Source organism: Protomyctophum parallelum (assembly GCF_964188405.1).
Source record: "Protomyctophum parallelum genome assembly, chromosome: 14".
NCBI lineage: Eukaryota > Metazoa > Chordata > Actinopteri > Myctophiformes > Myctophidae > Protomyctophum > Protomyctophum parallelum.
In genome coordinates, this window is record NC_139709.1 from 42,971,488 (window position 1) to 42,983,091 (window position 11,604).

General features: G+C 41.0%; 2 protein-coding genes across 5 annotated transcripts in view; both read right to left on the reverse strand.

Annotated features, from left to right (window-relative positions):
* usp33 (ubiquitin specific peptidase 33) overlaps positions 1–11,305 on the reverse strand; it is a 33,570-nt gene extending 22,265 nt beyond the window's left edge. For both annotated transcript variants that reach the window (XM_083781635.1, XM_083781634.1), the window contains exons 1-4: positions 11,144–11,305; positions 757–855; positions 472–525; positions 235–297 (exon numbers count right to left, since the gene is read on the reverse strand). In XM_083781635.1, the coding sequence (XP_083637761.1) occupies positions 235–297; positions 472–525; positions 757–840 (201 nt within the window). In that variant the 5' untranslated portion in view covers positions 841–855; positions 11,144–11,305. The remainder of the gene's footprint in view (positions 1–234; positions 298–471; positions 526–756; positions 856–11,143) is intronic.
* LOC310870054 (uncharacterized protein) lies at positions 5,039–8,555 on the reverse strand (the record flags this gene model as incomplete). 3 transcript variants are annotated; one of them, XM_083781078.1, is made up of 3 exons in its annotated part: positions 5,642–5,780; positions 5,394–5,546; positions 5,039–5,134 (listed from the first exon to the last, which is right to left on the reverse strand). In XM_083781078.1, exons 1-3 carry the CDS (start codon positions 5,726–5,728, stop codon positions 5,039–5,041), a joined length of 336 nt encoding a protein of 111 aa, XP_083637204.1. In that variant the 5' UTR covers positions 5,729–5,780. The 3 variants fall into 3 exon arrangements, 1 of the variants encoding a protein (XP_083637204.1); XR_014570202.1 differs by lacking the exons at positions 5,039–5,134; positions 5,642–5,780 and adding an exon at positions 7,138–7,264 and having other exon boundaries at positions 5,411–5,546; XR_014570203.1 differs by lacking the exons at positions 5,039–5,134; positions 5,642–5,780 and adding an exon at positions 8,460–8,555 and having other exon boundaries at positions 5,413–5,546.
* Positions 11,306–11,604: the final 299 nt, after the last annotated feature.

The window sequence follows — 11,604 nt, forward strand, 5'->3', positions numbered from 1 at the left end:
AAAATAGCACAAGAACACACTTGCATGTCTTGCAAGGATGAGAAGAACATAATGCCAATACAAACTTTGCAAGTGTATTTAATCAAATAATATTTACAGTAATTTTCCATATGCCAACACCAAAGGTATAACATAAAGTCATTGTTTAACCTACACCTCCTCTCTGTCATGTGTGTTATCATCTGCATATTGAGTTTGTTTCACTAAATTACTACGGTAAGGCATCTCACTTACCTGTGAGTGGACAGTGCTGTGGTCAGTGTGAGATTCTCCACAACCTACGTACGGACAGCCATTCTGGAGAGAGACAGACAGGAAGGACACACAGACTGTTAAACACGGGCTGTTAAACCAATCAAGTGTCTTATCCTACAACACCAAGAATCAGGTGCCAGTATTTTAAACTGTCTCCCTGACCAGCAAAGATGTGGTTAGCCCTCCATTATATTGTGATGAGCCCTGCCATCTCACCTCTAGACACGCCCATAGATTCGGTCCTCCGACTTTGCAATCCTGGCACTGGCCCTAGAAAACAAACATTCTTGAGTTATCATAAGTGATATGATTTTTAAGAATCATTCTTAAAAATAAATAAACTGAAGAGACTGCAGTCAGTTTGGTAAAGAGAAACGTCATAAAGGGAGGATATTTGCATAATCACTCAAGAACTGATTGACTTTACCAGAATTCCAGAAATGTTGGATAACTTAAGTACCAGTACTAGTCCAATTAACAGGCCCATGACAACGGACTTACATGGGATTTCTGAATCAGTTCGTCCTTGGTGATCTCCCCTACACATTCCAGGTGGGGACAGTCACAGCTGGACCCCGATGGCATCGCTCACTGGCAGGTCTATAAGACAGACAGACAGACCGACTATATATTTAGTACACAGGAAATGAACAGTGCTGCTTTTCATTGTCAAACAAACAAGGGACATGATTACAGCACTTCTCTTCATTGCCCATCAAAGGAGGAAATGGCAAATATAGCCCAGTGCCACATCCGATACAGGATATATTATGTCAGAAGAGTTCGAAAGAACAGACCAGACAAGCAGAATTATCAGGCTACTGCAACCTGAGACTCCACCAGATTCTATAACAAGTTTTTCACATCTGTCTAATGACAACTTCCTCCCTTTATAGCCAATAGATAAGCCCAGCATCACATCATGAGCAAATGATCTGGATCAAGCAATAAGCAAATTAAGCATATGCAGAGGCTTATTTGACTGACATGCATAATAGCTCTCTCGGAAAGCATATTTGAATGGAAATTAGACTTATGTTAGGATCTGGGATCTGCGAGTTGTGTGATGCAGCGGAAGTTGTTCATGGGATCACACAACCAGAGTGGTGTGAGTGGTGCCATCAGCAATGGCCTATAACCGGCTAGGCTGATAGTGATTATTTGGAAAAACTGAAATTAAACAGTGAATGATAATACAATTCACTCACAACACAATCACAAAAAAAAGAAAAAAGATTCAATTACATTTGCTAAATGCCAGTAAATGGTAAACATGTGCACATCTCAAATTAATCATACAATACTAAGGCGGGTGGTATCATTCATTTGATATCACGACTGGCACAGAGTGGCACTAACTGATACTGTAACTGAACTGTTTGAATATGTTTTTCTTGTGACTGGAATGGTCCTTAGACTTGTAATAAGCTATTGGTCCTTTTTTATTGTGAACCAACAAGGCTGCACAGTGATTTCTTACCATTGCCATTGTGCTTATCATTGGGGGATTCAGTTCAGTGTCAAGGCCATGATGACAACAACCTCCTTGTTAGATTGAATGATTCTTTAGTGTTCCATGTGATTCAGGGAGTTACCAAGCCACCTGTCAACAAAAAGCCCTTCCCTGAATGTCATCAAATAAAACTGCCTGATGACAGGCAATGCCGAAAGGCTGGCCTTAGACCTTCTTTTTGCTCTTCCTGAACCTACTGTGGATTATACCAGGAACTAGTTGGCTCTTCTTGAACCACTATAGTGACTATACGCACCTTGAACAATACCTGCAGCTTTATATATTGCACATTACACAGCGGAGCCCTGCTATGCTCACGCACCTTATATATATATATATATATATATATATATATATAATAAAGAGACCCCCTTGGTTGTACGGTTGTGCAATGTGTGTGTGTGTGTGTGTGTGTGTGTGTGTGTGTAACAGGCTTCAATTTATTTATTTTCTTTCTTGCCATCATCTCCTAACCCCCCTTCTTCCCTTTCTTTGTTTTCTTGTAAAAATAACACAAAAACTAATTCCACCCGACGTGTAAAGCTGTAATGTGACAATAAAGATGATTCTGATTATCCCAACTCTATTCACAACAAAGGTGACTATTCTTCAGATGTTGATATTAGTGCTTGGTCATAATCATTTGCAGAATATTTTTACATGTAGCTTACCAGTTTATTAACAGGTAATTTGGGAGAACGCTATTAAGAGGAAAAGAAAGAAACCTCAGCTCAGTTACAGCCACAGGTCCAGTCCTGTACAAATCAATAATACTATAAGCTATCTGTGGCCCCAATCGATTAACCAACACTGTCTGTATGATTACTGCAGCAGTGCCTACACATGCAATACAGCAAGCACATGTCATGCCATACACACACACACACACACACACACACACACACACACACACACACACACACACGATGAGAGACAATGCTTAACTCCTGGACAAATCAATATAGACCGATTCCGTACCGGTTTCATGGTCGCAGCCTACGTATTTCCTGTAGGCGGATCCGCCATAGCTGCGGGGGAGATCAGCACGTCTTTCATTACAGTGAATGTAAAGTGTCTTGTTTTCGTTGGCTCACGTTACGCTAATTGATAACTCTATAACGTTACAAAGATGCCCAAAAAATCGGGACGAACGTGTGCAGTTCATGGCTGCTCCAACAGTAGTGGCAAAATCCAACTCTGGAAAGAAACTGAATGTCAAAAACACAAACCTCTACATCATGAAGATTGTCCATGCCAAAAGCCATACGGTTTGCACAGATTCCCTGGGCGTGCAGAGGACAATGACGTGCGCCAGATGTGGATCAAAAACATCAACATAAAGGACTTTGTTCCCACAAAGAACAGCACGGTAACTTTTGGATACTTTTTGTTAGTTATACCATTAATGCTAGCATGCAGCCCCCATTGAGGAGTGAAATGTTATCTCAACTAGTTCATCATTGTTAGTAAATAAGTCACCTGTGGCTTGACATTATTGTGATTAAATACTAGGCTATTTGGACAAACTATGACAGTCTAATGAACACAAATACTGCAGGACACAGTTGTATGGTAGGGTTCTACACATAAACAAACTTCATGGAAAGTTGGAAACATCTGGGTCTAAATTAGACCCAAGTAGTGAGTCACAACAGTGGCTGAATGTTGACAATCTAGTCTACCCCCTATGAAATGGTGCAAAGCAATGTACAACGTCCACTCTATGAAATGGCTATGCCACCATTTAGTGGACAGTATTTTCTGAATCAGAATAAATCTTTATCACATCACAAGGTGGGTAAAATTATTAGTTGAGAAGGCGTTTTTGCAGTCAAAATAGAGGCATAAAGTGCATAATATAACTAATTGCATAACATGATACATGAAACCATTTAGTGGACAGTATTTTCTAAATCAGAATAAATCTTTATCACATCACAAGGTGGGTAAAATTATTAGTTGAGAAGGCGTTTTTGCAGTCAAGATAGAGGCATAAAGTGCATAATATAACTAAATTGCATAACATGAAACCATTTAGTGGACAGTATTTTAATGCATTATGAGTTATATCTGGTAGCCTACCAGTATTTACTATTCATCCTAATTATTCTATCTTTAGGTGTGTGGAGTACACTTCCCAGATGGGAGGCCAACAAAAGAACACCCGTATCCAGTTCTGCAACTAGGATATAAACATGTACGTTTGATTCTCCCCTTCAAATTGACAGTTTGATGTGATTGTTTTTGGTTCAACAGATTAGGTTTATTTTGAATAAAACAATAACTTGTAGTGCATCGTTTCTTTTCCTTTCACAGGGGAGAATGACATCTGGTAGAGCCCCCCCTAAGAGAAGAGGCCTTCGGTCATCAAGCAGCAGCAGCACACAAAACGCAACAACATCAACAACAACAGAATTAAACGCAACAACATCAACAACAACAGAATTAAGAGCAGGACCTGAAGACACCAGTGATATCGGAATGGAACATATTGCAGACCACAATTACTTCCGTATCAACTCAAGGGCAAACAGTGCAACACAAACTGATGTCATGCCTCTGAAGCGTGATATTGGAATCCAGTGTCCAGAAATTATTACAGACCACAGCTACTCTACCATAAAGTTAACAAACCGTGCAACACAAACTGATCCTACACCATCATTGTCAGCCTATGACCTAGATGACAAAGATGCAAGGTTTCACACGGGCATAGGTATTGCAAGTTTTTGGCAGCTTTTACATTCCCTCATAGCTTTTCACCCACCTCCAAAGATGACCAGATTAGCAGTCCATGACCAGCTGTTACTCGTTTTAACTAGGCTACGTCTTTGTTTGATGTTCACAGACTTGGCTAAAAGATTTGGAATAAGCAAGACCTCAGCATGTGTGATCTTTTCACTTTGGAGACCAATACTTGCTAGGTTTATGAGGGAAAATGTGATTGCGTGGTTGCCTAGGGATACTCTCAGAAGAATAATGCCATCATGTTTCAGTAAAAATTATCCCAAAGCAACATGCATAATAGACTGTACAGAAATATTTGTCCAAAGGCCAAAACACTTAAGAAAGCGATCCCAAACATTCAGCAACTACAAACATCATAACACTTACAAATTATTATATTGTATTGCCCCCAATGGTTATGTGATGTTCACATCAAAACTATTTGGTGGACGGGCCAGTGACACTTTCATCACAAAGAACAGTGGTCTTCTTGAACTTCTGATTCCTGGTGATCAAATCCTAGCAGACCGTGGGTTCACCATCTCAGATGTGTTGCCTCCAGGGGTGACTCTGGCTCTCCCAGCTTTTACTCGCGGCCTCAAAGAACTTCCTGGGCATGATGTTGTGGCAACACGGCGCCTAGCAAATGTCAGAATCCATGTAGAGCGTGCAATTAGAAGGTTCAAAGGTTTTAAAATGGTCAGTTATGTCATTCAAGGTAGTATAAAACATGTTGATGACATTGTGAGTATTTGTGCTGGGCTATGTAATTTGCAACCCAAGTTAATTCAGACTGAAACTGAGCAACAAGAAACATCTGATATTGAGGAAGAAGAGGAATGTGATGTGGATGAGGATGTAAGCCTAGATGAGCATGACATGACTTGATCCTCTTTACCCCATCGAGGGGCATAGGGCGTCCACCAGAGCTCTCCATCTCAATCTCCTGGGCCTGGGCTTTTGCTTCCTGCCAGCTCATTCCAATGTTCTTTAGGTCTTGGAGAGTCTCTACTCTCCAGGTGTTTCTCAGCCTACCCAGATTCCTATTCCCCTGAGAAAGAGAAAGATGGAAAAAATTATAAACAATTATTATTAATTCTCAGTTTCCCTCCTCATGCACAATAAGTAAAATGTTTATTAGAATACCTGTATCCCTGTATCCTCTTCAAACCACTTTGTTGTCAAAGGCTCCGATGTTTGGTCATGCCTAGTGGCTACCAGCAAAGGTGCCATTCAATTTTCGTTCCACCCAGTTTTGTGGATTTTCTTTTTTGGGCACTTCAGAGGCTACTGATGATTCAGATTTCCTTTAATTTACTCCAAATAAACTACTCTGGCCCTTTGTTTGTGCAGCAATTGTCTCCCTCTCATGTTTCCCACATATCACATTTATTTTCATTACAAAGTTTACATTTGTGTTGAGCTCATGACATGCTCATGACATGGTGAGTTTTTCATTTGCTTTGTTTTGTGGCTGTGCAGTCAACACGTTATGCAAAAGAGTTCCAGGTATTTTGGATAGACCAGCCATCTCAGGGGATTGCATCCGTCTCAAAAGCTGTTACTTTCATCGAGGTCCCTGGTCTGGCCCCCTGATGTTGTCAACTGCATCAGGCCTCACATTGTCACATTGTCATCTGTGCATGCTGTGCCTGTGTGGCTGGCCGCATCTTTGATTTTGTACAGTATCCCTGCTGAATGACTGCAGCTCTTCCCTTAAGTTGGTTGGCCTAGCAGTCGCAGTTCACATCCACCACTTTGCCATCCCTCCTCTGCAAAGTTACTTCAACATGATGGTACATGATAATGTCCTGTGAGTAACACAGGTCCTTTCAGAACTGTGCTCATCATTTGGTAGCATGTGGAGTATCTTGTCAAAGTCAGGGGCCAGATAACAGTGATTGGCTTGATTGGGCACCCTCTGGGTGCACACCCTGTAGGTGCATAAATTGATTCCCTTGGCGTCTGGCTGGTGTTTGGCTGCTGCTACCATACCAGTCTTTATCTGCTTGGTTTACCAAAACCTAACTCGGTCGGTTGTGACAGCCAGCGACTAACAGAATGAGTACCTGGATTGACGACGTCAGACAGTGGCCTCCAGTTACTGATAAAGGTAATTAATTGATGGCAATCGCCAATCAGTGCTTAAACCACTGTCTTATTATTACACTGTCTAGTAGACTAGACTAGCTTTGACTATTTTCCTACACCATCTCTTTGCCAGAAAGTCACCATGGCATGCATGCGGTTAAGTTAGTATTTATCCCAATGCTGCCTGGGGTGGTTAACTTGTGTTTACTGTTTGTTGTTTGTTTGCATAATAAAAATTATGAAATGCAAATCTTAATGATCTAAGACTGTGTATTTCCTAATCATTACAGATAAGTGGTATTAATCCTATTAAAAAAACGAATGTTTTTATTTATTTTTATGATAGGTATTCAAGAATATTTCCTTCACCGACTGGCATGTGATGAACAACCCAATGCCAACTACAGGTCCCTGATAGAGGGTCAAAATTACCTGAGCTCCGGATGGGTTGGCCAGATACTCCACAGGCTACCAGATGAGGAGCACATACTCTTGAAAGGACCTGTTCGCTACTCACAGGACATTAAACAGTACCATCATGTTGAACTGACCTTGCAGAGGAGGGATGGCAAAGTGGTGGATGTGAACTGTGACTGCATGGCCAACCAAGGGAAGAGCTGCAGTCATTCAGCAGGGATACTGTACAAAATCAAAGATGCTGCCAGTCAGGGGTTCACAGGCACAGCAAGCACCAATGAGGCTTGTGTCTGGAACAGTTCCACGTGTGACAATGTGATGCCTGATACAGTCGAGAACATCAGGGGGCCAGACCAGGGACCTCGGAAAAAAATGAAAATAAAGTCAACAGCATTTGAGAAAGATGCAGATGTCATTCAGCACCTCACATCCCCTGAGATGGCTGGTCTATCCAACATACCTGGTACCCTTTTGCATGATCTGTTGACTGCACAGCCACAAACCAAAGAGGTTACTGATAAACTGCCCACATGTCACGAGCAATGTGCTCAACAAAAATGTCAACTTTGCAACTGTATTTTTGAAAGACATGTGTTATGTGGGAAACGTGAGAGGGAGAGAATTCTTGTACAATCCAAGGGCCAGAATAATCAATTTTGGCTAGATCAACGAAAAATAAGAATCACAAGTAGTGAGGCCTCTCAAGTGCCCAAAAAGGTTGACCCACAAAACTGGGTGGAACGAAAATTGAATGGCACCTTTGCCGGAAATACAGCCACTAGGCATGGCCAAACATCCGAGCCTTTGGCAAGAAAGTGGTTTGAGGAGACCACAGGAATAACTGTGGAGTGTACAGGACTTGTTGTACATGAAGAGGAAAACTGGCTTGGTGCCAGCCTTGATGGTATTATAGATGCCGATACCATCATTGAAATTAAATGTCCTACAGCCAAAAAACTTGTGGCACACAATGGCAGTCTGCTAAAAATGATTGACTCTAACAAGTACGATGTGAGGCATAAGGATGGAAAATATATTCTGAGGGAAACGGCATCAGGATTAGGGTACTATTACCAGGTACAAGTGGCGATGCATTGTGCTAAAAAAAATAATTGTAAATTCATTGTCTGGACTCCAAATGAGCAGGTCATTGCAGATGTCCCATACAATGAAGAGTGGATTACAGAGAAAATCAGCCACCTGAAGGACGTGTATTTTCAGCACTTACTTCCAGCAATATCCACAAGGATAGCCCACGGGGTAATGAAAGTGGATGGACTAAAGTAAACTAGCCCTCTTTTGAATTTAATGAGTTTCAGTTGAGAAAATGTTTTCTGTTTTTTCTTTATTGCTCTGTAAAGCACTTTGCGCTGCATTAATGTCATCAAAGAATCCAAAAGATGCTATATTAAGTATATTATTAAGTAAAATAAATATTTTTTTGATCTGCACATGCCTGTATCTCCAACTTCATGCACAGAGGCATAACATTTTCCACATTGGATGCTGTGTCTTCACTTCAGGCCCTGCTGCTGCTTTATGACTGAATGCCTCTTCTCTTGGGGGGGGGGGGGCTGCATTCTCCTCTGTGAAAGAAAAATAAACAGTGCTTACCTTTCTTTTTTTTAAGTTATTGGTTTTCAAAAGAAACCAAATATTAAATGAAAACAATCACACCAGACAGTAAATTTTAAGGGGGAAATTATATTTTTATCCTAGTTGCAGAACTATGGGTGTTCTTTCAATGGCCTCCCATCTGGGAAGTGTACTCAACACACCTAAAGATAGAACGATGAGGATGAATAGCTGGTACCACATAATAACAGACTCAATAACGCATAAAACATATTTTCCACTAATTTTGGGCAGATTAGTCATATGATGCACTTTATTCCTCTATCTTTTTACAGTAGCCTTCAATGAGTGAATCTTCTCAACTGATAATTAATCACAATTATGCCACGCGGCCCACGCCGCATGTGACTTATTTTGAGGAGCAGCTTAGCCTACTAAAAATTATGTTTTGATGAATTGAACAAGGTGGACCCTGTTGTAAACAAGTGTAAACAGTAATGTTTAATTGGGTCGTCCACTCACAGTTAACAGTCTTTGTATTGAGTTTGTGCTTGAAATATACTGTAATTCTGCAAACTGTTTTCAATCAATCAATCAATCAATCAATCAATCAATCAATGTTATTAGCGTTAGCTTAGCCATTGTTCACATGATGCTACTGCAGTCTGTTTTACGCGATCGTTACATTTAGAGTGAAAACGTGTACATAAACATTCAGATTTCAAATATGAAGTACTCACCACGTGGGGCACGGGTGTTAGAAATGTGCTGGTACGGCGATTAGCATTGCTGCATCCCGCGTTGTTTAATAAAAGGCATTTTATCCGAGCAGTTTTTTTGTCAGGTCGAGGAAGGAGTGTTGCGCTCTGAAACAGTGGGTGTGTTCGATATATTCACGCTGACCGCACTGCCAATACAAACTAATGAGAGAGTGCGCTCCCGGTGAGAAACTGTGTATTTTCCGAACGCACCCCGTTTGAGAAAAATAACGAGGCGCTTGGATAAAAATGCCATTTATTAAACTACGTGGAATGCAGCAGTGCTAATCGCTGTACCAGCACATTTATAACACCCGTGGCACACGTAGTGAGTACTTTATATTTGAAATCTGAATGTTTATGAACACGTTTTCACTGTAAATGTAACGATCGGCGCCACGTGTTTCGCTAGCTGGACAGTGAACAGTTATTAATGACATGTAACATATTTCACCACTCAATGGGGGCTGCATGCTAGTATTATATTAATGGTAGTTAATGGCAACTAACGAAAAGTCTCAAACTTACCATGCTGTTCTTTGTGCCTGGGAAGTGGGAACAAAGTCCTCGCTTTTTGACCCACTTCTGGCGAACATCTGTCCTCTGCACTCGCAGGGAATCTAATGGCTGCCGGCGCTGCGCAGCCTGCGCTCATAGACAATCGTCATGATGAGTCAGGACGTAGAATTTGTCTCCTCCTAAGTGCATGAATTTTGCCACTACTGTTGGAGCAGGCATAAACGACACACGTTCGTCCCGATTTTTCAGGCATCTTTGTAAAGTTGTAGTGTTAGTAATTAGCGTAACGTGAGCCAACGAACACAAGTCACTTTACATTCACTGTAGTGAAAGACGTGCTGATCTCCCCCGCAGCTATGGCGGATCCGCCTACAGGAAATACGTAGGCTGCGACCATGAAACCGGTACAGAATCGGTCTATACACAACACCAACACACAGCCTTCCAGGATCATCAATAGTCCCACTACCACTCTGAAAGTCTTCATATAAAAATTACCATGTTTTCAACAGTGGAAAAGAAGTGTTAACATACAGCTTGTATAAGGCAGGGAAATCAGTGAAATCAAGACAGTGGTTTCAGTGTTTAGAAGGCAGTCTTGGCTGTGGAAGAACAAGAGAACCATTTCACTTTCGCTTACGTTTGATAACAACGACCTCCGGATATGTAGCTATTTCGTGTGATTTCACACCGCTTTCTTTCTTCTTACTAAATGAACTGATACACTCCACTGATGGTGGTGGGGCGTTGACCTGTCCTAGACAGACCTAGCAGCAGTGCTTGGATCATGAAGCAGTGTGACTGTGTTGTATCACATTCAGAACCATCATTATTTCTAACAGTCACGGTCGATCAGATCCAGATGTGTTTAAAGAAGCATTCTGCACAATCTGCAGTTTAGCTTGACTTGGAAATAATAAGTTTGCAACAATACTGTTTGTAACATTAGCCCAAACGGTTATTATAATAGCTCGCGTTAGTTAATGAAGCAATTTTGACTACAGACCGTAAAGATCACACCGGTTGGTTGTAAATAGCTAGCTCAAGAAGCACCGGCTTTTGTTAGGGTTCTGCTTAACTCGATGATCTATCAATGGGTTATTCAACCCATTGATGGCTTTGCTTTGGTCTTTCAAGTGCTAAAATGCTAACGTTTACCCGTGCTAACGAGCTGTCAGTCGTCTGACAGCTCATTAGCACGGTGGACGTTAGCAACTCACTAGCCAAGATGCTAATAACGGTAGCTTTGCCTGCAGTCCGCATCTTTAAGTCCAAATAAAACCCTTACCCGCACAGTAGAAAGAAATATAAGCCTTGTCCAACTCGTTCGCCGCGATGACTGGAAACACACATGCAAGGCGTTATTATTTAATATACGTTATATTATTTATTTGTATTTAAAGAGCGCACACACAGTCACATAATCCGTTCGTTTCAACTTCCTTCCAGGTAGCCGTAGACCCGTTACTACACTTCGCCCCGCCCTCTTTCCGGTAGCCTACCGGTAGACTATTAAGATTGTAGCCCAATACAATAACACAAAAATCAAATTATATTGTCTTCATAAAGAGCGTTTTCTCTATGGTTTCATAAAAGAAAAGAGAAAAAAAAAATATATATATATATATATATATATATACTGCGTTGTGTCAAGGTTTCGTTGATTAATTCACAACTGACCGTGCTTTGAAAGATGACGCAAATGTCTGTTCCTGTTTTAAGTAATGTTATATATATATTATTTTTTTA